This window comes from Pieris napi, chromosome 21 (genome assembly GCF_905475465.1).
Source record: "Pieris napi chromosome 21, ilPieNapi1.2, whole genome shotgun sequence".
Lineage (NCBI taxonomy): Eukaryota > Metazoa > Arthropoda > Insecta > Lepidoptera > Pieridae > Pieris > Pieris napi.
In genome coordinates, this window is record NC_062254.1 from 1,975,728 (window position 1) to 2,002,485 (window position 26,758).

Here is a 26,758-nt window from a genome sequence, read left to right on the forward strand (position 1 = left end):
CCATATCAATATCATGTTTTAAATAAAATATACAGTAACATATATATATATATATATATATAAACCAAACTTTTTAAATTTCTGTACTATATATATATATATAGTACAGAAATTTAAAAAGTTTGGTCTCTGTGCCAGTGTACCTTTAACGCTGGTAGCATTTCCTCGCTGTATCGCAATACTTATTCGTTGAGCGAGGAAAGCGCCAGCTCTGGGGTCCCCGGTACTATCTACCAGGCGCCAACTTAAATCATTAATTAGCGCCTGTACACTTGAACTGTACGACTCAAGAGTCTCTAGGTCTCCCAAGGGAACAAAATTTGGAGGAAAGACTCTTATATTTGAGCCGTTCATTATTATCCGCCTGCACTGCGGCCGCCTTAGCTTTTTTGCTTGAGCAGAGGAGAGACGGGACAAACGTGTCCATACAAGTAGCATCCCATTCCAAAGCCCGTCCCATTTTTCAAAGGATCAACGACTTCCCATCCAGCCGCTTGAATGCCGGAAGGTGAAAGCCATTTTTGCTCGAATTGGCGTGGACACTGCAGTGTCTCTTATACGTAAAGGATTAAATAAAACGAACAAGGGTCTTTTAAATTATTGTATTAATAAATAATGGTAGTTCTATTTACATGACACATTCTTTTGTTTTGGCAGAAGATAAAATATTACACAGGCGTCGTAACTTAAACGCAACGAGCAACGAAACAAAAAATTGGTAAAACCGCACCGAAAGGAGAGTTAATAAAAATACTGATCGATTTTTGGTTGCGGAATTACTTCGACGATACAACTTACAGAGGTGATTAAACAAGATGTACTGTGAGATTAAAATGGTCAACGGTAGAAAGAAATTAGTTTTTTGTCATAATTAAAAAGTGCTCAATTTAAATTACCACTAATAATAGATAATACTAAATAGACAATCTAAAAAATCGAAATTTGAATTTCGAATAACAAATTCATATTTGAACAAGATCTACCAAAATTTAAATTTCGAACATTAGATTGCTTAATTTGACATTACACAAATTGTCAATTGTACGTCTTCATAAAAGCACAGATTATATAATCACAACATATGCAATCAATAAATACTCGTTTAAAAATCACCTCTGCATACAATTCCTTTGGATAAAAAGGTCATGTCGTCGAACACACACTGGGGACATACAAGCATTCAAACGCACGTGATTTAAATGTATATCACAGGTGTCTAAACCTAATGATTCCTTAACATTCACCAAGATATTCTAATATTACAACCTTTAAACGACTGCATTCATTTAATAAAGGTTCATTCAGACATAATTTTGACATAAACAGCATTTAGTGGACTCAGTAATGGTGACATTTTTTCATCTGACAATTGACAGACGAAAAAAATATCTCTGGATCTTGATATATTTTCGAATCTTTTGCTTGTTTTAGAAGTTTTATACAGAAACAGCTTAACTCAAATTTGGATCAAAGGAATATCGACATATTTTAGAATAATGAATGCAGTCTTACATTGGATTTTGTTACTAAAGACTATAAATGGTACATGAGCGTGGATGTTTTGTTTGTGATGACGTTGATTGCTTTGATATGTCTTTAGTGCCGCTAACCTATCTAATCCGTTAGATAGGCTTGTGGCATTACGACGCTTCGTCGCGGCAAGAATCCGGCATGAAAACACAAATAATATCAGAATTTAGGCAATACATTGAAACAAGCACATCCATAAGATCGACGACACATATCGCACCATTGGTTTTTTTAATATTATTTTTCACTCCTACATTACAATGTACATAGACCCCGACGTCTATTATTGCTTAGTTTTTAAGTTTTGCTCACAAAACTTTTAACCTATAAATAATTTCACGTTCGTCCCAATAAATTTACCATTCAATAAATACGTACACGTAAAAAATATAAACTATATCAATAGTTTAATCTTTAAAACAAACTTTCCTTAACCTAATTATATATTAATTCATCAGTTTGTTTCATTTTCAATATAATGCCTACTTTATAAACTTTCCAAGCGCCTGAATTTTTTCGCAAACACTATTATATAAACTTATGTCTCTTACACATCTTTATTGTACGACTAATTCATAAAATTTCATCATCGCTAATTAGAAAAGTTCATTCAATGTAATCCATTTAATAAGGTCACATTTTAAAAGTTCAAAAATGTTTTTTTAATTCTAAACACGATAAAACGTTTCTGGTTGAAGCCAGACAGGCACTAGAGTCGAAAGTAAAGAAGGCATGAAATGCAAAAACAAACGCTAATGTAAAAGCAAATATATTAAATAGTACCTACAGTAACACTAAATTATTACAAAGAAAATGATTTCATAATGGTTCACGTAATACAATACAAATAAGTTAAATATTCTAAAACTTTTAAAAATACACACGACTTAACCTAATAGAAAAGCACTCAACTGTGATACATACTCGATTCTAATAAAATCACTAAAATAACGCAAACGGCCGTCGCCGGCAGGGAATGGTAGAAATTAAAAAAGTAACTAACCATAGACAAAGGTACAAAAATAGAAATAATCACGAACCGTCAGAAGCTCCTCGCTCGGCTCTTCGCACGTTTGTACTTTCGCTCTGAATTAATTGTATGAGATCATTGCATCGCACGTAATGCGCCTAAATAAAACCGACAAAATATGCAGACAAATCTATTTTACCACATTTTATACAGAGCATTAAACTAATTTCATAATTTGTGACAACGGTTAAACTAAACACGACAAGAATATACAAAAAAACTACAATTACAGACTTAAACAATAGGATCCGACTCTAAAAGTAAAGTAAGACTAGTTGAAATGCGATAAACACAATTAAAATCTAAAATATATCTTTGATTGATAGCTCACTTGAATTCAAAAAAATACGTCAAAATGGTAGTCAATTCCGATGTAAATGCAGAAGAGGAATCTCGAATGGACCAGTCTGTCGAAAAATCGAGAATTTTTAATCCTATAAAATGAGGAACTACAAAACGACTGGAAAGCACTTTGGCTCTAGGAGGCCTGATTGAAGGCACCTTACATAGCTAAGGAAGGGATTTCACTCCGACGTTTGGAAGAACATTGCCCCAAAGGGCCGGGCTTGCGTCAGGTGCCAGATTCTTGGTATGGACCTGTCACAGTACAGGGATGCATCGGGAATAAAGTGGTCCAAGACATTGTGGTTTGTGTGTCAGCCCTCAACATAATTTGGCCTTTCCTTTTAGCCACATTTGTCGCCTCCACTAAGGCAGACAGGGAACTATACCCTCCTGGTATATAGTTCTCATTATTCTTCCATTTCTCAGGAGTCTGTTTCTCAGGCCCTGGAGTACTGGCCCGGGAGACAGTGTTAGAATTTGGAGCGGGAGTGCCAGGAGTCGGTGGATTTAAACCTAATTTCTTTAATCTCATTTTCTCCTCCCATTCTTCTAGACCGTGCTTGGGTCTATTCAAGTTTCGGTGTTGATAAAAGACCAAAGATATTCGCGTGGGATTTGCTCTGTTTGGATTTTTTACTGCAGTAGTGGAATGCATTTCATGTTTAGCGCATTCAAAGAGCACACTTCCATGACCTAATGCTATAGCAACACCCCCCATTTGACTATCTTTGAAACACTCAAGATTGTCAGACACCCCGGTGACCTCTCCAATAGGTTCTGCTTTAGGAGGTTCAGGAGGATACGGTATAGAGAATGGCGGCGGATACACACACCAATTAGGAGAAGACTGACACCAATTGGGATTGGGATTTTGGTAAAAGTTAGGAGGAAAGTTGGGATTATACTGATATCCATAGGAATTGTAACAATGCGAGTTCCTAATTAACTCTTCTCTTTTATACTTCTCTGCGTTATAATATGCTATGCTATTGTAGTCGTTATATGTGTTTTCATAAGGACTAAAATGGCCGTATGGGTTTGATGGAAATGCGTACGCATTTCCTACGGTGGGATAGTTATTGTAATTTTGGACTGGAGATTGATTTCCATATGTATTTTGGTTGGCTGGATAGTTACTAGGAACTTGTTCTTGCTTGTTTAGTGCAGCAGAGTTTTGATTGGGATCTTCGTGACTTATGGTAAAATTACCCTGGGTGGTTGGTGTTTGGGGATTGTTTGTCCGGCTGTCGTAAGGGCTTCTGTGGTCATAGCCGTGAGTCAGTTGAGGTCTCTCAGAAGGGGGGTAAGGTTTTAAGAACGTAGACTGTTCAATATTTTCTGGAAGATTGACCTGGGATCTCGAAGGAGGTCGCGATTTGGGAACTCTGAATACAGCATTTTCATCTACACCATCTTTTGGTTTCATTGGATCCCAGTTTCTGTGCTCTGGAGATCTCCACACACCCTTGCGAGCGTCACAATTTGGTGATTCATTATTGGGCGATTTCATATCAATTTGTGTCGGGACTGGTGATTCTGGTGTGTTTTGAGGCTGGGATATATCTGTGACTCTGGGAGATCTGGGTATATCAAAATCTGGCATTTTTTGTGACATATCGCGGATTAAGTTAGGTTTATCGGGCTCTGGTGTATTTTTAATTTGGTCATTATTTGGGTCACTTCTATTAGAATCTGGGCTATAATTAGTAGGAGTCATATTTAAATGGGCAGTTGTGGAATCTGGATCTTCCTTGACAGCATTACTAAACATTTCCGGATTATTGAAATCCGGCCACTGGTTTTGAACACTCATGTCTGTTACATTTGTGGGATTGAATTGGTCACGTTTCTGCAATCCCGATGCAAAACTCGGTAGCTGATTTTGATTGTGATTTTGACAAGTGGCATCGACGATTGGCGATGGATTTGGATTATACATGTTATTTTGATTATGGATATTGTAGCTCTGGTCGTACGAATTGTATGGTGAATCTAATACGGTACTAGAAATCTGATTGCTTTGTAATTGTGCGTCTGTAAAGTTATCAATCATAGAAGCCATGTCCAATAAGGCCGGGTTACTCATACTAGCATTTATAAGATTAGGGTTAGAGTTATGCATATTTGGATTAACAAAGGCAGAATTATAATTATTTGGATTTGGTTGAAAAGCTGAAGTTTGGTTTACCGCTGGAGTGTTAGCTCGGGGCGAAGCGTTCTGACTTCTTGGACTAGCGATGTTTCTGGTATCATTCGGTTGTGGAGTTTTGGGTCCGGGTGTGGGGCATTTCTTCTGATTCCCGGGACTTGCTTGTGGAGTGTTAGCTGAGGAGTTTGAATCTGAATTGTCTTCGTCCTTACGTTTCTTCCCGTGACGTCTACACGGCTGAAGAGGAACGGATCGAACACGAACTTCCATTTGATATCTGAAACATATAAATTATCGATTAATATACAATTTTATATAATTAAAACTAGTCTACATGTATTAGCAACTTTATTTTAGATATTTTTCTCTGAAACGTTTAATTACTTTTGGGTTTTAAAAGGATTCAATATAATAAATGGTTATACATCACCACTCACTTATCAAGGACTTGAAGAGCTCCGTTTTTGATTTTTTCATCTTGGCCTTCCTTGGAGCCAAACTCATCAGTTGAATCAAGGACATACAAGGGCAAAACGTGTAACTGCTCATCATTTGGTGGAGTTAGTGCGCGATGTCTGGCGAGTGTAACGACAGCCGTACAACCGTTATTCATGTTGTGTAAATCGCGATGCGCGTGCGCACAGAAGTCGATACACGCTGTGACACCTGTAATCGGGAAATTGTGCTGCTCAGTATTGGTATAACGAAAAAGTTAATACAGCGAGGTAATGCTGCCACAGGGACCAGACTTTTTAAATTTGTTTTAATTTTTTATTTATTATTACTATGTGGGTTTAGAAAATTGTAAATACTGTATATTTGTGTTTTGGATATAAAAAATATAACTGCTATTTACCAAAATTAAAAAGTACTCTTTTGATTTTACAGAATAATTCGTATTTTTGAAGCTATACTTCTTTAGGCGCGTTATGAAAAATTGATGAGAGTGAAATTTTACGCGCACGCACCGTGACACAAAATTAACAGAATGAAGTTTCCCACGGAAGATGCTACGGCTTTGGACATAATTTAAAAACAACATTCGAATAATTTACATTATACAAACACTTTATTGACTATAATGACTCCTTTTCCAGTCTTTGATTATTTAATTGTAATTAATTATTTGCATGCAATCAAAAACTATGTTTAATAATGCCAAAGAAGTATAACTTCTTACGCGCGTACATAAGTACACGCACCCTTTTTTTTAACTTTGTTATATAACGTTTTAAAATAGTTTAGATTACTAACTATTCAAGTGTCTAATTTCGAGTGTAATAATATATAGTTAAAAAGCCTTACCGGAAAAGGGTCGTCCAGGCTTGAACCCTAACCGACAGTCAGAAGCCTCCTTCTCAAACTGGCATTGGTTTTCAAATGACTTGGGCGCTAAATTCATGTAAAGCGGACTCAAAAGTGTGGCCAAAACGTGCATACGTTCCTCAATCTCGCTCTCCTCAGTTTTGACCGAGAGTCTGAACTTTCGGACAGTTTTCGAACGGGCGTATTTGCATCCATTGTAGTACATGGACCAGGAGCAGCCGAAACTGTAGGACGCACCGCACGCTTCAGGGTCTAAGCCTGCAATAGACGTTTTTATAGGTAAATTATAAACTCCCTATGGTCATATTTTACACGTTACACGCTATAATTTATTACAATAAGGACCTTGCTCAGGCACAGCAATGTTGTGAGAGGGCATGCTTTATTATAGTTCATTATATTCTTATAAGATACATTTATTTATTTGGTATATTTGCTTTGGTTTCACGTTGCGAAAAGGTACTTAACATTATTAATAAACTTAACTTTTATACAGAAATTAAAGTCTATCAGTCAGATACTCTGTAACAGTGTAATAACATTTCTTATCAGAGAACTTGCGAGTGCGTTGCCGGCCTTTTGCCGTACTTTCATCTATGCGTCGGAATTGATATCGTTGTCGCTATGGAAGTTACAGAGTACGCATTTCTAGACACCATTATTGCTTTTTTTATTTATATTTGCGAAATCAACTCAGGTATAGCGAAGAAAAATATTAAAAGCAGGCCTTACACCCTAATTTGACAACGAAGGCCTATCCCAAATAATCTGCGGTCCCGAAAATTCGTTACCTTTTATGATTGAGCCCCGGGCTCTTTTGCCCCTTTTTTATTTAAAAGCTTACCTTGACAAGCACAAGTCCTATTTTCGTTGGTAGCACAACGTCGTGTTGTTGGCAGACCATATCTATTGAGCTTATGGGATAATAGAGTGTAATTTAAATCAGCTTCTGACTGGGGAATCCCCTCCCATGCGACCAGGCATACAACTATCCAGGCTGTTGGACATTTATGTCCGTTTCGGAATTTCACCACTACAAGCACTTTTTCGGTATAATTTGCGCGTCTTATTACCTGAGAATTAAAGTTTAAGTTAGCCTAGAAGATAATTATGTATATAATTATATACAAAGAAATTTTTTACTAAAGATATAGCCAAAGATGGAATACATAATATGTATATACAAAAAGGTTCAAACATTTTCGAAAGCAAAAATCTCACACAGATTTTTATTGAGTAAGAAAAGTGAAACCACCTTATTATTAATTGTTTAGCGCAATAAAACGTGTTAAATTGTCACATTAGAGCAATGTTGGCCTAGTGGCTTCAGCGTGCGACTCTCTCCCTGAGGTCGTAGGTTCGAACCCCGGCTGTGCGCCAAAGGACTTTCTTTCTATATGCATTGAACTTTTGCTCGAACGGTGAAGGAGATTATTAGATTAACAAATGATCATGAAACAGAAATCTGATGCCCGGACCAAAAAAGGTTGTAGCGCCACTGATTTATTTTAAATTTTCACAACACATTAGAATTTATCGTGCCGTTTAAATCCTGTTAATATTATTAAAAAGTATAAAAAGGAAGATCCATACACACTCACCCACTTGGCCATGGGACAGCCTTGTCCAGTTTTGCCCTCTTTTCCCGTATAGCATATCTTTTCTATTCTCAACTCCTTTCCTGACAATCCAGTTCTGGCTTCAAGATCTTTCCTTAATTCTGCTAGCGAGGTTGCTGCTCCTATAAAATCGGTATTTTTTAGTAAAATCCAAATAGTACAGACACATTTCTAAGTCTGTTTTACTTTTGTGGAAAACAATAATTTCCTATCTGGAATACCATTACCGCCATGAATGCAGTATAATATAGTTCAACAATTTATCAAATGGATATTTTTCAATGTTAAATTTTGTTAATTTAAACTATTTGATTTTAATTTCTGTTGAAATGACGATAAAATACTTACCTAAATGAGTGTAGTAACTTCCAGGTTCCGGTGGATTCTTATCAGCTGGAAAGCAATTGCAATCTGGAACCTCTGTTCTTGAGTTATTTCGTAATCTTTCTAAATTCTCAAGATATTCTTTTGAGTAATTAAACTGATTCTCTTTCGGATTTTTAGAGTACAGGTCTGGTGTTGGCGTGCTAGGCTTCGATGGAGTTTTTGGGTCTGTCTTTTCCGCAGCATCTGGCTCTCCTTCTAGAACTTCATCCTTGGTTTGGAGTCCCGGGCATGCACCGTCTCTGAGGTGCTCCGGTGGTGGTTTCTTGGTCGATCCTTGTCTACAGCACGAGTATCCCACTTCACTTCTGATGGCAACTGGTCCACCATCTCCAGCGAACATGTACGGTTCACTCCGCGGTGGACCAAAGTTAATATTTTTATATATTTTGTGTCCCGGTGGAGAATGTTCAGATTTAATTTGTTCTATGTAAAATGGTGGTTTTGTTTCTTCACATATGCCAAGATTTCGTCTATCATCTTTGGTGACTTTATTTTCTAGACCTCTGTGGTATCGCTGAAAACCACTGTTTTCATGTGGACGTGGGATTTGTGCATATTTCTCAATTGTCTCCTGCCTTCTATCGTTGGGATAATTTTGGAATTGTTGATAGTTTTGTGGTTTTTGAACGAACGTCTCATGCTTGATTGTAGAGATAGGTGGCAGGACGTTTTGCTTTTGTATCATACCATTTTGATAATCTCGTTGAGGATCTAACTTATTGTGATGAGGAATCACATTCTTAATTTGAGGAGCGTGATTCCTCTGAGGCTCCACCTTCACTCTTTCTTCTTTCTGATACTGATAAGTATCGGGAGTTTCTAATTTGGGAATTAACGGTGCGGATGGATGTTTAAATTTCGCATCATATGCCTCCCTATCGAAAGCTTTCTTTTGTGCGTTTGCGTCTTGCGTTGGAGCGCAATTTTGCTGGTTCATCACCGACACTGGTCCTATGAGCATTTTCGATTGAAAGTCTTTGTTATCCTGCTGCTGACTAAAACTAACGTTATCACTACCATACATTTCTGTGTATTTTTGCGCATCATAATGTACATTCGTATAACTATTAAATTGGCTTCTCATGTCAGAATACGACGGCAACTTTTGAGGAGCTTTGAGTGTGTTTTCTGACGAATTGTGCTTATTATAATCTCTCGGGACTTGCGTCCCCCCCTCCCATACGTGGTGGCCACCACCTCCGAATTCACCCGTTCTATAACTGTGGGTGTTTTGTGAATAATTACCAGCGACAGGATAAACCTGGTCGCCTATGTGGTAATTACCTCGGAGATGGTGGCTATACGATAAAAAATGACCGGTAGTATTTCTATCATCCGCGATAGATACGCAGCCCTTTCTATCGTCTATTCCTCGAGGCGGCCCCTCTCCGGGGTCCCCTTTATCGGGTGGCGTATTCGTACCGTCTCGCGTATGATTTTGCTTATTTAATATCATAGTTTTCAGTCTCGAGTTTAAATTAACCCTGTCTGATTGCGAAAACATCTGCTGCTCAGCTTCTTCTTGCCTCTGTTGCTGCATTTGCTGACTTTGCATTTGCTGATTTTGCATTTGCTGATTTTGCATTTGCTGATTCTGCATTTGCTGATTTTGAATTTGCTGATTTTGAATCTGTTGGTTTTGTAATTGTTGATTTTGCATTTGTTGGTTTTGTATCTGTTGATTTTGATAGTTGATTTGATTTTGTAATTGTTGCTGTTGGCTTTGAATTTGGCTGATTTGTTGCTGATTCTGTAACCTTTGGTTGTGCCATTGGCGTTGTTGTTGTTGCCAATCATTTTGATTTTGTGTCTGACTATTTTCATTATGCTGCCCGCTAGTGTAGCCGCCCGAATACCCGCTACAATCGAGTGAAGCTCGCGGACCGTTGCTCCCCTGCAGGTATCCAGGCTCGGCGTTTCCCGAATGCTGTCCATTCTGGGAACTTTGCTCTTGTCTGTCTCCCTCATTGTTAGAGTCGTTTGTTGTATTATCGCCACCATTGTTATAATCTTCCGAGTGTTCTGACGAGTATTCAGACCGCTCGTAGTTTTGTTGGCTGACTGTGTAAACGGGCGCGGCCGTCGTCGGTACTGCACTTTGATAAGATGCAGCAGACGCCGGCCTAGATTCGTTTCCCGTCGTAACACCTGTTGTCGGGGCTTGCTGGGCGTATTGCTGTTGGTACTCAGTTGTATAATGAGGAGCTCTTGGTGACGGGACGGGAGTGTAGGCGCCGCGATTTGAGGGCGGCCTAGGCGTGGGCAACGCTTGCACTCCTGTCTGGTAGTATGTATTACTCGTAACGTCGAACGTGGTAGCAACATTCTGGACGGTATAGGTGGTGTTAGCCTGGTAATGCGGCGACGTTGCGTACGGCGTATGGTTGCCCTGGTAGTCCAGTGTAGTTTGGCCAGTTTGCGTTGGTAATTGCTGGATGAACTGGTTCTGCCAACCTGAAATAATTTAGTAGTAAGTAGACGTTTCGACATTAATAGGAACGGTTTGATTTTAAAGTGTATTAAAGAATATATGAACGTTATATTCAGCCAGCGAATTCTTATATGAAACGGCCATTTTAATTACGCTGTTGACGGGTTCGACTAACCGGCTGTCAACGTTCATTACGCGTTGGGGAAAAGTACGGGACGTTGTTAGCTTATTGGCACGAACTTTTATGGAATATTTATTTCTAAAAATAAAAATTCTTCATATATACGCCAAGTTGAACAAGTACATGATTCATATTTTAAAAGCTAAACAAAAAAAGATGTTGATTATTATTGAATTACCTTGAGAGGGATCCGTTTGCCATGTTGTGGGAAACCTGTTTGGGTCACCGGCGTAGAATGGCATTGGTGCCTGGAAACAAAAGATTTTGAATTAAGCATCGGCTCGTTATAAAAAATAATTCGATTTACAACGTCTCTAACATAAGTATTTAATAGTTGAATTATCGCTTAAATACGTATACGAAAGAAACGGCAATTAGTGAATTAAACATAACATTTTGTAGCCAACAGCTTCTATAAAAATTATAACACCTAATATATATATATACTAAGAATTGCCTACCCTATAGTAAAATATAGTACTTATTTACTTTGTATATAATTTGTATAGGTCGCCTTTTGTTATAAAAACTGTCAAATTGAGAAAATAAATCATTATAATTTAAAATCCTATTTATGCAGGCGTACCGAAGTTTTGTATCTAAACAAATGTCTTGAGATGGGGTTAGATTATTCTATATCAGATTTAGTCACTTACAGACTTCAGGAGTCCAATAAAGTAATGATTGAATGTTTATATTATTTTACAAAAGATCGTTTTTTCATATATCCAATCTAATACTAAGTTTAAAAATTATGTCAAGTTCATTAGACAAATTTTTCCTCAAGTACAAACATAGAATAGCTATTTTAATATTTGACACACAACATCGCGAACGAGGTCGTTGTTGAACCATTGTTTAGTACAGAGTATGAGTAAAAGTTTTTAGATAAGTATTAGTTTAGTTAAATTGACTAAATAAGGACTTGTTGTACTTGTGTTTCGTTGAGTACAAAATAATGATTGGTAGCTTAGGGAGCGTTCAAGTATTACGTAACGCAATTTTTGAAGATTATTGACCCCCCCCCCATGTAACACGCCGTAACGTTTTTCAGTACCCAAGTCTAGTAAAACGTTTCGTGACCACCTAGTTACTCTTTAGTTACTATTATGTGGTGTAAGTAGAAAATTATATTGACAATAACGCGTAATTCAATCCCGTAACGTTTTACAAAAGGACGTCCCCCCCTCCCAAAATTCGTTACGTAATACTTGAACGCTCCCTTATTGCTCCATGCTGTAAGGAACGAGACCAAAGTCTTAAAATAAAAATATAGTAATAACCTTTATACGTTATAAACAAAGTTAATATAATCAAATAATATGACACAGTTTTTGTCATACGTAGGGTTTGAATAGCGTTACAACATAATTAGATATTGTCGAAGGCCCCTCTAGCCTTGGCGACGATAATTATTGCGTAAGAGCCTAATGAGTTTCATATAAGGAACATAGTTTTATTCTTTAATTACGGAGTTTAGTGGTTTATCCTTGGTTGCTTAAGTACCGAAGTATAGTACAAAGAACACGAATGAAACAGTTTGTAAACTACGCGTATATATGTAATAATATTGGCAGCAGTGTTGGCCTAATGGGTTCAGAGTGCGACTCTCATCCTAGAGATAGTAGGTTCGAGCCTCTGCTGTATAGCAATGGACTTTCTTTCTATGTGCGCATTTAACATTCGCTTGAACGGCGAAGGAAAACATGGAAGAAACTGGCTTGCCTTAGACACAAAAAGTCGACTGTCAATTAAATTGACAAATGAACATGAAACAGATACAGAAATCTGAGGCGCAGACCTAAAAAGGTTGTAGCGCCACTGATTTATTTTAAATTTTTTATATGATAATATTGTATTAGATTATTGTATACGATTCGTATATAGTTATATTATATAAAACTAGTGCGATGGGATATTTTTACTTTGAATTAAATTAAAAATTAGTGATAAATAAATTTCGAATCATTAGACAGAATCGTTAACCATCTGAACACTACACAATTAAAATCTCGATGAATTCAATCCCAAAACGCTTGATTAATTCAAAGAGTCCAACTTACAAGCTGCTGAACGCAGTTAGCATCTTTAGTAACTAGACGCTTTATAAAAACGAGTTAACTTTATAAAACAGCTGCTTTAAATGAGTTTACCCTTTGAAACCACGCACAGAGTTGAAAAGTTTGTAATTAAGAAATATCAAAAAGATTCTAAATACATGACTGCATATAGTTTTGTGGTTGAGTTTGCGTAGTCTGCGTTCGCTTAGATTTCTCTCATAAATCTATTGCATCAGAAGTTCGACAAACAAAAACAATTACGAAAAATTCAGCATTTGTTTCAGTGTTTCTTATGTCTTCTCATACCTTAAGAGAATGCTTACTGGCGAAATTTTGCGCTGATGAAGAGTTAATTTTGAGGCGACAGACAAACCATCACATACATAATCGTTGTATCGCTCAAATTAAATCAAAATACGTTTATTCAATTTAGATGCGTCTAAAGAGCAAGACTACGCCATCCGTTCGCAAAACTACCAGGAGGCCTTGTTCTGAGAAGAACGGGCAAGAAACTCAGCAAATTTTACCCTCCCTTTTTTTTTGCTCTCAAAGAGATATTGATTAATCAAGTCAAATTCAATCAAGAACACGATTGTTTTCTATGTTACGAACTTTTCAGCCCACTTAATATCAATACATGATAAGGGAAATACATATGAGGTTACTAACAATGTGGCGAGTATATGTTAAGGCCGATTTACATTATCTTAGTGTTTAGGAGAGTGCTTTATTACAACTTGAAAGGCATGTTCTTTAGCGTAGCGTTTACATGTTTCAACTAAAGTACTATCCTAAAGCACTCTCCTAAACACTAAGATAATGTAAATCGGCCTTTATACACAAAAAATAAATCTATTAATACAGCCCGAGAACGACATCAGGGTACAACGTTTTTACAAGTAGGCTAAAACTTAACTATTCGTGATGCGATCATTTGTCAAATATATTTCAATTTTGGTTTTCGTGTCGCTTTTATTGTTTTTGTTATATTTTATTAGTGAAATTGTTCTTGTTTCTTACACAATTTTACGTCCCGATATTATGTTCCAGGCAAATTATGCATAACTTCGGCGTTGTTCTTTTTAATACCAAGTTCTTAGATGGTTTAATTAAAAATTTTCGTATAATATGTTGTACTTGTAATCTTATTATGAAAGTTTAAATTGCTAAATTTCACATATTAGTTACTTTGAGTTCGCTGATGCTGCGATGTCTTGTTAGTATTAGAGTAAAAATACTTTTTAGGTTGTTTATAGTGTATTCATTAAAAATAACATAACCTTAGAGATAATAAACTGAATTATTCGTTAATACATTAAGCTAGCTTTTATTTTAAGAATTTATTGTTTAAAATCCCGTGAAAAGACTTTCATATAACTACCCTCTGTGTTTATTGTTTCTTCTGGAGTCAAACCCAAGATTATGGGTTTCATTTCTGTTCATTTTATTCATATACTTTTAGATATATAGAAGTCGTCTTGGCCTAGAGGCTTCAGAGTGCGGCTTTTAACCCAGAGGTAGTAAGTTCGAATTCCGGCTGTGCACCAATACCTACTGTTAATTTCTATCGTATGGTATGGTGAAGGAAAACATCATAACTCGATAGCGTGTGTTAGGAACAGAAGGGTTACCTACTTGCCTAAAAATATGATGATCAGATACAGAAATCTGAGGCCCAGACCTAAAAGGTTGTAGCGCGGCTGTTTATAATGCGATAACAATGAAGTGTTCAGAATCCTTTTATGAGTTTATTGATATATTCTTTAAGTCCCTATTTATTTCTGGTATAATAAATATGTTTTACATTGAAAAAAAAAAAAATATTTTAAAAGCTCCACATAAATAAAAAACAATTTAAAAGATTTAGCAAGTTAGATACAGGTATACAAAGTAAAAGCTAACATTTAAAAATTGAATAAATTTCAACATGTGTCAGTAACAACGTTAGTTTAAGTTGAGAAATTTTTAATTTGTGCAGAACGGGAAAGTTTAGCAATATTGTACGCTCGGGGTGAATTTATTGCTTCCAATTTAAAGTGAATATTTTTTGTCACCTTTTGAAAATTGTATTTTATTATTTCACGCTACTCATGTGATATGTTGGTTATACGTCCAGCAACTTTGCTTCGAAACAAAAGAAATGTTTTATAATCATTTAGGGTAAGACTCAGTCATTAATAACGACATAGCGAAAGTATGTCAAAATTTAATTAGTTTTTTAACATACATACAGTCATAATTAGCGCTAAATTTTGACTTTGTTGTGTTACCATTAGACAACAAAACAAAAAAAAAGTTTTTGTGTAATAGGAGGCAAACGGGCAGGCGGCTCATCTGATGTTAAGTGATACTGCCGCCCATGGGCACATTTCCAGAAGGCTCGCAAGTGCCGGCCTTTTCAGAATTGGTACGCTCTTTTCTTGAAGGACCCTAAGTGAAATTGGTTCTGAAATACTTCAGCACAGCTAGTTCCATAGTGTGGTGGTGCGCAGCAAAAACTACCTTAAAAAACGCTCAGTTGTGCAACGGATGGTATTTTGTATTCTGCCATGACGTCCGATAATGAAACTCAGCTGCATGTATTACTAATACCTATTAGTTATAGTTAATAACTATTTAATTATGTACAAAAAGTCACATTATGATCATTATAAAGAAACCATTTTAGTGGCATTTACAACTTAAATTACATTTACGAGACAACATAGTACAGAATATCCTTTAAATTACGAAAACACGAGGACAAATCGTTTATAAAATGTAAAATAAAAATTAATCTTATTTAAACAAAGGACATTGTTAATCTCGATTGACTCACTAAACGGGGCAACAGTAAATTAAATACTCCGAGCTTCAGCGCTATTATTTTAATTGAATTTTTGTTTCGAGAACCTAATTATGTTAAAACAATTTAACGTTGATTTTTTGCTGTGCATGTATCATCGTGCGACTCCCATCCCTGAGGTCGTAACTTCGATCCCCGGCTGTGCACCAATGGACTGTCTTTCTATGTGCGCATTTAACATTCGCTCGAACGGTGTAGAAAAACATCGTAAGGAAACCGACATGTCTTAGACCCAAAAAGTCAACGGCGAGTGTCAGGCACATGAGGCTGATCACCTAGTCCTATTAGATTAAAAAATGATCATGAAACAGATTCAGAAATCTGACAGAAAGAGGTTGTAGCGCCACTTATTTTTTTATGTATAATATATTATTTATTTATTAATACTTTTCTTATCAATTATTTATGACAGTGCTTAAAATTAAATTGTGTCTCGATATACTTGCAAACCGAAGACTAGCAATTAATATTTTGATTATACTTCAAGAGCCTATATGAAACCACCACTATGTGGAACGTTGAAGAAAAGAGCATAGCCGTTTTTAAAGGCAGAAGGAGACCTGGCCGCAGACGCACGTTTTGTTTGAAAAACCTAAGACAATGGTTTGGTCAAAGCACCAAGTCATTATTTAGAAGCGCATGATGATCGCCAACCTTCACAAAGAGATGGCACTAGGAGAAGAAGAATTTTTAAAAGGCAACGCACTTGCGAGCCCTCTGCCTTGCTGCTGATTGTAGGGTTTAAAAAGACTTACCATAGGCTGGCTCGGATGCTCCTGCTTCATGGCTGGTGTGGTGGCTGGGGCGGGACTTGGCGCGGCTGGAGCAGGTCCCGGGGACTGTGCTGCGGGGCCCGGACTGAGTCCCACTGGTGCTACGACTGTACCGCCCAGGGGCTTGCGTCCCCGGTAGCTCTGTGGACAAAAGACCTGAACATATTAGTGATATGGTGCTCTTGATATACATGAGTTTCTATACGTTTATGGTTTCACGTTCATTTGACTTTTAATTCTAGACTTTTGAAGTTATATTTTTGGCGTTAGGGAAAAATTAAGAGAGTAAATTTTTACGATGCGCGCGCTCACCGTCACAAAAAACCGACACCCTAAAGTTAGCTATAGTAAGCATTTTAGTTTTTTATAGTGTTAGTGTCGCTATTTCTACAACCATAGAATAAAAATTTGAAAAGAGTTATATCTGTTACGCCAAAGAAGTATAACTTCTAACGCGTGTACACACACGTTTTTTTAACACAAATGATAATTGCTAGATAAAATATTAACAATGTAGAATATCGATTGTATGGACGAGCTTTAACTTTAAAATATATACTTTACGCATGTATGATTTTATAAGTACAATTAGCTGGAAATGTAAATATAATTGGATTATATTTTCACTTATACTGATGTTAACTTTATTAAAGAGCAGGTGAAGATAGTATAAAAGGAACACGCTCAAATGAACATCACTTCTATTGTAAAATAATCTTATTAAATTTTGCCGCAACAATGAGCAAACATATTGAACTTTACAAATCATCGGAAACCCGTCTTATATATTGCATAAGATTATGTTTCGTTAATTAAAAGCTATAGTTAAAAAAAATATGGTTTAAGTAACCCACTCGTGTTGTACAATAAACTGATTTTTAAACGCGTTTATTACTTTACGAAGTGGAATAGACGCAATGTAATTTAATATTTGTGAACATATTTATTATACAATACAAATTGTAACTTTAGTTTGGCATCAATTTAATTAGAACATAACTAGAAACCGAGATGTCATGTTTTAAATAGTTACCTACTTCTCTTCAATTTATAATTAATTCATATAGGTAACATAATTTACAGTTGTGAACAGTAAAGAAGAGTTTATCTATTTGAGTTTAGTTATGAGTTTCTATAGACCATTTTGTGTTAGTGTAGTAACTCAGAACTTGTATGTAGTACCCCCATAATAATGAGGCGTATAGCTGTGGCCCTTTAAAAAGTTTTAAAATCTTATAATATTACATGCATGATGTAAATGATATTGTTTCAGTTCCGTTCAGAATTACATTAGGTTAGGTAAGTTTTTTTAAAATTCTAAGTGGCGTTGAGATCAAGTTAGGTTAGGTTAAAGCCAAAAGTTTGTACCCTCTTTCATTTATTTCACAAATAATGATGTTTTAATTAATCTATGGGGTTAATAATTGCCGAGTGATGAAAAATATGTAGAAAAAATTTGGAGCTGTTTGAAAGTGGATCCGTGATTCGATAAATTTCTAGATAACTTCTATAAAGTTATGTATTACCATTAATATTTGGTTATAACAAGTATAATTAAAAATAAAGGCTTCAGATGACAAAGGCCATTACACAAACAAAGGCATTGTCGGGAACACAACTTGGCCTGTAAACTTGGTATTGTTCAAGTTTAATTTAATAGTCTTGTTCTTGTGACGTGTTAGAAATAGTCATTAATTTATGGCTTTTAAATATTAATCAACGTTAAAATAACTATGGTTTTAGATGAGTTAAATTTTGTTTATTCATGACACGAATATTACATATTTATACAACCACGCTTGAGGAATATATCTAATAGAAAAAGCAGTTTGGTAGTTTTTGATTTATCGCGTTTTATTTATTCATTTTTTCATATGTATGGATTAAATTATGTAATCATTTGTCTCTTTCTGATAAATTTGTATATGCTTTGTCAAAAAGGGATAAATAATTTTCTAGATTGTATGTTCTAAAAGGATTATAAATATATTGATGGCTAACCTGCACGGCCGATGTAAAGAAAAATATAATTACTTGAGAAGTGTTAGATTCAGAGGCTTACTACATTTTTTTCGATATGACAATACATAGTTGAGCCGTAAGACCCAAAGTTTAGCTCTGTATATCGAGAGCAAACAACGTCAATGGCGAGAGATCCTTGCGGCTAATAAATGGATTACCCGGTTAATTATTAGAAAAGTAATTTGAAAAACTACTTTTATATGCATTTGTGGCGCTCCTAAACATGACTACTATTAAGTTACATTAATACAAACCACATGACACCATGATTTTATTATATTATTCTGTAAAATATTTTTTTCTGCGATTATTTGCAATGTATTTAAGGCTCTGAGCGAATCTGTTATGTGTTGCTGTCATTGGGAGCATCTTCTCTTCTGATGTCTAGAGCTACTGCCGGTCTTCTAGCTCTAGAATATGGTGACGTTTAAGCCGTCGGTTGACAAGTGACAGGTTCACCGCGCTTTAAAATAAATTAACTAAAAAACAAATATTCAAATAGGTTTTTTATAACTCTAACTTGGTACTTTGAATATTACTACTCATTAGATTTTTTTGCCTTGGGATTTTGTCGTGTGCGCTGCGGCGTTCATTTTGAATTACCAAGGTCTCCGTTATATAATGTAAATAGTCAACTTACGCCCGAAACCAATAATTAATCCACAATCTCGTGACAGTCGATCGATCTCCTATCTGCATCCCAATAACCAAACCCTACGAAGACAATCCATTTTTGGCAAAGTATAAAATGCTCTTTATCGTTCCATTTTACCGAGTTTACACTAATATTTGATAATCAATGTAAACCAAATAAAGTAAATAAAACCGTACAAATAACATTATTAACAGCTTTTTTAACTATTTAAATAAATAAAAAATAACTATAACTATAATAACTATACCGGTGTAAGTTAAAATCTGTTAAAATAATTAACTGTTGGAATCGAGCTTTCGTCAATTGTCATTTTCATACAAAGGTCTATCCACAGACTCCGATCCGACCTCCCATGGATAGCTTGTATCGACAGACGGCTATTACAATCCGTCGATTGGTTATTGGCACACTTGTAACAACATTTGGATTAAGATTACTATCTCAGATGGTCAAAAATGGGTTGAGATAGGTTATTGGGTTCGGGCGTTAGACACTAGACCTGTTTCTTTTATATGAGCGATATTGGACTAAAGATATCCTCGAATCGTTAATAAAAATAATGAAACGATGCCAAGGACTTTGTATTGTTACGACATCAGTAACCTTCCATTTGAATCTATTATGACTCAATTGGTAACTTCCGGTAAGTTCATAATTTATTGATTTTATTATACATTGTCATGGAGACACAACTTTCTTGGTATATCAATGAAGGCGTAGTAATATGTAATGTATATAATTACTAGCTGATCCGGCAAACGTCGTTTTGCAAAAAATAGGGGTTGACCGTAGAGGGGTGAAAATTAGGGGTTGTATGTATTTTTTAAATCTTTTTATCTAAAAATACAAAAATAAAAATTTAGGGACTACCCTTAACATTTAGGGGGATGAAAAATAGATGTTATCCGATTCTTAGACATACTCAACATGCACACAACATTTCATGAGAATCGATCAAGCCGTTTCGGAGGAGTTTAACTACAAACACCGCGACACGACAATTTTATATATTAGATAATTTTATTAAATCCGTTTAAATCGTTAATAGAGTTTGCGACTCAATTTTAGCAACGACTATGGACTTGGATGGGAAAAATTCAAGGCAAGAGACTGGCCTTAAGAAGGAAGAGGTCGTGGTTGCGGAACGTAACAACCAACCTTTAACAATAAATTGGCACCTGAAGAAGAAGATGGACTTGGAAAGGACCACAACTGAGCGTTTTTAAGGCAGTTTTTGCCGTGTACCACCACTATGTGGAACCAGCTGCTCACTGAAGTATTTCCGAACCAATTTAACTTACGGTCCTTCAAGAAGAGAGCGTACCAATTCTTAAAACGCCAGTCTAAATAGGTAATCAGCCTCATGTGCCTGACACACGCCGTCGACTTTGGGTCTAAGGCAATCCAGTTTCCTAACGATGATTTCCTTCACAGTTCGAGCGAATGTTATATGCGCACATAGAAAGTCGATTGGGGATGAGAGTCACACTGCTCTATATTTAATATGTCATATGTAAAAACTGTCTAATGTTATGTAAGAACCACTATTTTAGATTTGTTTGCGGTTGTGGTGTGTAGCGAGACACGTGGCCGACCACATCGTGCGATTTATTCTTGTACTACGCGGGAGTATTTGATACTCACTTGTACGAACGCAAAACTATACAAACCATACATTTTTACACGCGTAAATTTTTAAAATTCGAATTTTAAAAATGGAACTGATTTGATTCAGCAAGTGTCTTGACCATGCTTGAACTATAAAGAAAGTCGAAGGTCGAGAAAGGATAGTTTTATTTTCAATACATTAACATAGAATTGATATACGTATACGAGTACTTTTATAGAACAGAGGGCAAACTCATCTGATCATCTGATGTAAGTGGTACCGCAGTCCATGGATTTCAATGCCAGTAGGCTCGCGAGTGTGTTGCTGGCCTTTTAATAATTGGTACGTTATTTTCTTAAATAATCATTTCATTAACTGTGACACGAGTAATAAAATAACGTTATATTAAAGTCCAGGTACCTAAATGTTAATTTTAATTTACGAATGTTTTTTTTTATAGAATAGGGGGGCAAACGAGTCTATGGGGCCGTCCAAAAAAGGCAGTCATCGCGGACCATAGACACCCATTTTATTGGGTGAGTTTCCGGCCTTTGAGGGCATTATTAGTTATACACTGTCAATGTTAAATTAATGTTTCATTTAATTACGATCATAAAAGAAACAATATGTAAGCTAGAACGCAAATTCTAATTCTAAAACTCATGACCTGCCAAACAAAACAACGCGTTGTTGTAAATGTCAAAATAAATTATGATATACATGACCGAGTTTCTGTAATAGTCTGCTTTTTGGTCACATGCGCTAAGGCTTGCCGAAGACAGGGAATGGAGGATATGATTACACAACACTAACACGACCTTAATAAGGGCGTAAAAAATTACGCATGCTGTTGTGTTTTTTATTCGATTTTCAAATTTTCAAGTCCCGTTCTAAAAATATGTAATGAGCATTCTTAATTTAAATTTCAACAATTTAGTAGTTCACTAAATAGATAATTAATAAAACTTACCACTAATTTATTTAACAGACTATGTATGATTCATTAATTACGTTGGTTACTTTATTTCGAATACGTTCGAATTTTAAACAAAATATGTTATACCAATATAAAAAGCAATATCTATTAACAGCCAGCATCTATTTTTTAAGAAAAAGGATTTATTTTTTATTTTTTACCTGTCTATGGGTCACAAACAGGGATTGAAGTTTATAACAAAGATACCCTTAATGCTGACGTAAAATTATCTAGGATGGACAAAGTCGTGTTTAGCAAACATTTGGTTCATTGTGTAAGAAAATAATATTACCGTAATGAGACACCGTTATTGGTCGTAAAGTATCTAAAATATTGCGAACCTCTTTGCCTAACATTTACATACATTTTCCTTAGGGTAACCAACCGTTTGTAATATTGAAGAATATTTGCGAGCACAATTCGGAAAATCGGAAATTCAAGATTGTCAAATTTTTACTAATATAGCAGGCTGATTAAATAATAATATATAATACTTAAATAAAATATCTGTGGGACACTTAACACATGATAAACTAAAAGAGACTTGACTTGTTTTTGTATAAAGATGTCAATAATTGTCCGGAAATTCCATCGGACATTATTATATTGCCAAATATAGTTAAGGGTTCTCAAACGAATTGGGATTTGGTTTGCGGAAAAAGGGAAGACATGAATGTAATAACATCGATGATTTCATACGAGAATACAATTTCATAGAAAATTAAATCTAAGAATCCAAAACCCTGGCTACCCTATCCCCGAGATTTTGCGATAAAATTTTATCGTCAATTTCGTAGCAAGATTATATTCTGCATATTACCTACTTCAGAACGTTTGTATAAGGAATTGATAAAAGTAATTTACAAGTTGATGTAAACGAAATTATCTTCAATATTTTTATATGAGATTTTCTTGTGTTGTTGAGACAACTATTTCGAATTCTTCGCGATCATAAAGGATTTAATAGTACTTATTCGGAGCTGGATATATTCGGTAGTGGGCTGATCAATTTTAAAGAAAGCATTTTTTTTTTAAGACAATCACACCAATTGACCTAGTCCCACGCTAAGCTGGTGAAGCTTGTGTTATGGATACTAGGCAACGGATATACATACATATTATAAATAGATAGACATATAAATACATATTTAAACACCCAAGATCTAAGCACAACACCAAATGCTCATCACATCTATGTTCGTCTCAGCCGGGGATCGAATCCGGGACTCATGGATTCGCAGTCAGGGGTAACTAACCACTAGACCAATGAGTCGTATTATTAAGTGCTATCTCATACCTAATCCGATGTTTTGCTGTTTCTTAAGCAAAACATTACTAGTATTTTTATTGTAAACACGAAAATGTCACCTATATTTTGGGTTCGTCTAAAATTCAGATTTATTAGGAATTCATCACAGTTATAAACTTACAATTAAACAAATATACAGTTTAAAAGTCGTATGAAACGCACGTTACGTTTACGTTTTGGTTCTATGCCAAAGAGATCAAAAGACGACCTTGCATCGAATAAATATTTTTTCTATGTCATAAATAAATACGGAATTCGTTTTGAAGTTGCAACATGCTTCATTCGGATATTATTTGTAAATGTTGATTTAGTCCAAAGGTTTCTTATATAAATTAATTATTTTCAAATTATTCACCAATCACTTAGGTTAAAGTGACTAGAGTCTGGCTAACGAAAGTAGATACTGGATTTTTTTGCAAACTTTTTATATGACAACACTAAAGTCAGTACGGTCAAAATTTCTTGATATTTTTTTTTAAATAAGTACATATTAGTTTTAGTTACTTTAGATAATGTTATTGTTCTTTTACAGATAGTCTTGAGATTATTAGCCAACGGTTATGAATTTAAGAAAAACAAAAATGAACGTTCATTATTAATTGAACGATATGATATAGCTGCATGGAGACTGCTTTTTGCGTACCATTGCATCGAAACGTGCAGAAGGCAAGTCAATAATCTACTTAGATGAAACTTATGTCGACAAAACCTATAAGCCTAAAAATTGCAAGCATCCACTAGTAAAATAAAAATGAATGTCAAAGTATCAAAGTGAGTTGTTCCAACTTTCCTTTTTACTTTAGGGCTGCCATGCTGATATTTTTTAAATTTGCCGCCCTTTTTAGTATCAACTTTCACTAGCCAGACTCTAACGACGCGTGGGTCCGAGAGACACACAATGGTATCTGCACTCCGAGGTCGGGGTTCCAATCCATCTAAGGCTTGAACTTATATCTTACAGAAGGAGACAGCAGAGCGAGAGAGGGAACGCTGTAGTTCGAATCCTAGGGGTAGAAGACGGGGAGTAAATAGGAGAAGATATGCCCATCTCCTATGTAGTGTATACTGCACCGGAGGTTTTTGAGTGCAACATGCCGTTGAGGTCTCGGTAGAATGCGACAGCGACCCCGGAGCCTCTGTAACGCGGCTTTGTAGGAACTACTCGAGGGGGCTTTAGTGGGTATTGCTCACCCAGTCTCTGAATAGCAGAGATTTTGGCGTGGGTCGAGTCCCACATACCCCTGCAACTTTTGAGGGCAGGGGATGCTAATGCATTTCCACCTCGGATATAAAAAAAATAAAAATGGTTAAAGTGACTTTTGTTTAATTTCTTTTTCCCGAAGGGGAAGGCAGAGAGCACGGATCTCCACCTGCTACGGTCCTATACCTCTCTCGCTTCATCCATATTGATGATATTCACCATGCTCGTCGATTATGGGTACTTTTAACTGGTCCCTTCTCTAGTACCTTCTGGAGTTGGTCCGGCAAGGACTACCCAACCCGATTTCACCATCCACGGTTGCCTTGTATCTCCTACTTGCCAACCGCTTCACAATCACCAAACCATCTAACCATTCTCATTCGTATCCTTGTTTTGTATTACGTCCTCTTACGCACACTCATGTGAATTACGTCCTCATTTAACTCATACTACTCATGTGTGCTGTACATATTATAAAAGGAATCTTCTTGCGTCTATATGTATGCAATAAACTCAACGAATGACCTCCCCAGGTGCAGGTGCATAATTATGTTTTTTATTAATTGAATTAAATAATAGTTTTTGAAGAGATCGCGCATAATGCCAAAATATGCGAAACCACGCTTGTCTAATAAAAACATGTCTTTTTTTTGTAGTATAAGGGGGCAAACGAGCCCACGTGACGACCAAAAAGGGTTGTTATCGCAGCCCATGGACACTAGGGTGTGTTGCCGGCATCGAGGAAGTAGTATACTCTTTCTTTGAACAAGGAAGGGAAGACACCCACCGGGAGTCGATACCACAGTTCTTTAGTTCACAGAAGACACAAAAAATATTGAATTGCGCTGAATTGTACAGATTTGAGTGTTTTTATGACAGCTGTAAAAGATATTAAGGGATATATATAAAATAATTCGATTCTAATGTTATATTATTATCGTATGACAATAGCGTGTTTATCAAATAAAATTCAATTACATCGTTCACTGGTATTAATTTGACGCAATGTTTTCAAAATATCTACCTTCCATGTGCAAACATGATTATAATAGACATTACTCATTTGAATCGAACTTAAATATTGGTTTAGCGAAGCGAATATTAAGTTAGTGTTATGACCTATGTCCCAAAGTGGGGAAAAGGTATTCCAGCGAAGGAAACCAGCCTGCTCGGTCATGGGCAGATCTAGTAAGTAGTAAGTTTTATAATGACACTAGCTGCCCCCGCGAACTTCGTTTCTCCTTAAGCGGGCCATAGACGGACCGCGTGTTGCAGTCAAGACCGACTGCAATATGCGGTCGCCGCACGGCGATCTGCAGTTTCCATACTAAATTCATATTCGAAATACACGGACCGCTCGAGCAGTTCCTGAGCAAACCGCATATTGCAGGTCGGTCTTGACTGCAACATGCGGTCCGTCTATGGCCCGCTTTAGTATGATTTTACTTAGCCTACCTCTTTAGTACATACCAACATGGATCATTTTGCTATGCTTTCCCAGAGACTGTTCGGTTTTCCGGAATAAAAACTTTTCTCTATATAAACCTCAGAGTTCAAGTCATAATTAACAAATAAATAATAGACGTTGATCGTAGAGGGCTGAAAATTAAGGGTTTTATTATGTATGGGTATATATTTTTTTATACTGTAAAAAAATAAAAACAAAAAAAATTGTCTAAAAATTTTTTTTTTTTTTGGGTGGACACCCCTTTCACTTAGGGGGTTGAAAGGTCGATAGTAGTCGATTTTCACAATTACTGAATATGCATAAAAAAATTCATAAGAATCGGTCGAGCCGTTTCGGAGGAGTATGGGAACGAACATTGTGACACGAGAATTTTATATCGTACCGAAAGAATATGTACCTAATAAATATTAGCTTATTTTTTTTTTTTACATTACAAAGTTATCAAATATAAAATTAATATGTATCATAGACAACTTAGTAATTTTAATAAAATTATACATTACACTACAAAGGAGAAAGAAAAATTGCAGGTTCTGGTACATCGAAGTCTAGTATAACAACTCCACTTTAAGCAGTCGGTAAAAAGCTCTGTAATGGCGCGATAACATCATCGACTCACGCGCTGTCAAATCGGCAACGTCGCTCAAAATATTTTGTAAATAGCCTATTGTGTTGTGAGTGAGATAGAAACGGCAAAAGGGACGCGAGGAAAAAGGATAGGTGAAAAATACCTTGGTCATAACGGTTTTTAATTATTTTCTTATGTCATACATGTATGGTAATTATTTAATAGTTGTTACGCTTACACCGCTGAACTGGTTTTAGTGAATTTTGTGTAGAGA

General features: G+C 36.0%; 1 protein-coding gene across 15 annotated transcripts in view; it reads right to left on the minus strand.

Annotated features, from left to right (window-relative positions):
• Positions 1 to 587: 587 nt before the first annotated feature.
• Positions 588 to 26,758, minus strand: part of LOC125060502 (DNA N6-methyl adenine demethylase) — a 114,710-nt gene continuing 88,539 nt past the window's right edge. For 7 of the 15 annotated variants that reach the window (XM_047665452.1, XM_047665461.1, XM_047665456.1 and 4 more), the window contains 8 exons: positions 16,659 to 16,817; positions 11,177 to 11,246; positions 8,348 to 10,840; positions 7,982 to 8,121; positions 7,225 to 7,453; positions 6,360 to 6,638; positions 5,492 to 5,720; positions 588 to 5,331 (listed from right to left, as the gene is read on the minus strand). In XM_047665452.1, the coding sequence (XP_047521408.1) occupies positions 3,132 to 5,331; positions 5,492 to 5,720; positions 6,360 to 6,638; positions 7,225 to 7,453; positions 7,982 to 8,121; positions 8,348 to 10,840; positions 11,177 to 11,246; positions 16,659 to 16,817 (5,799 nt within the window). In that variant the 3' untranslated portion in view covers positions 588 to 3,131. Of the gene's footprint in view, positions 5,332 to 5,491; positions 5,721 to 6,359; positions 6,639 to 7,224; positions 7,454 to 7,973; positions 8,122 to 8,347; positions 10,841 to 11,176; positions 11,247 to 16,658; positions 16,833 to 26,758 lie in introns of those variants that run through there. The other 8 variants (XM_047665449.1, XM_047665457.1, XM_047665455.1 and 5 more) reach the window with 3 other exon arrangements.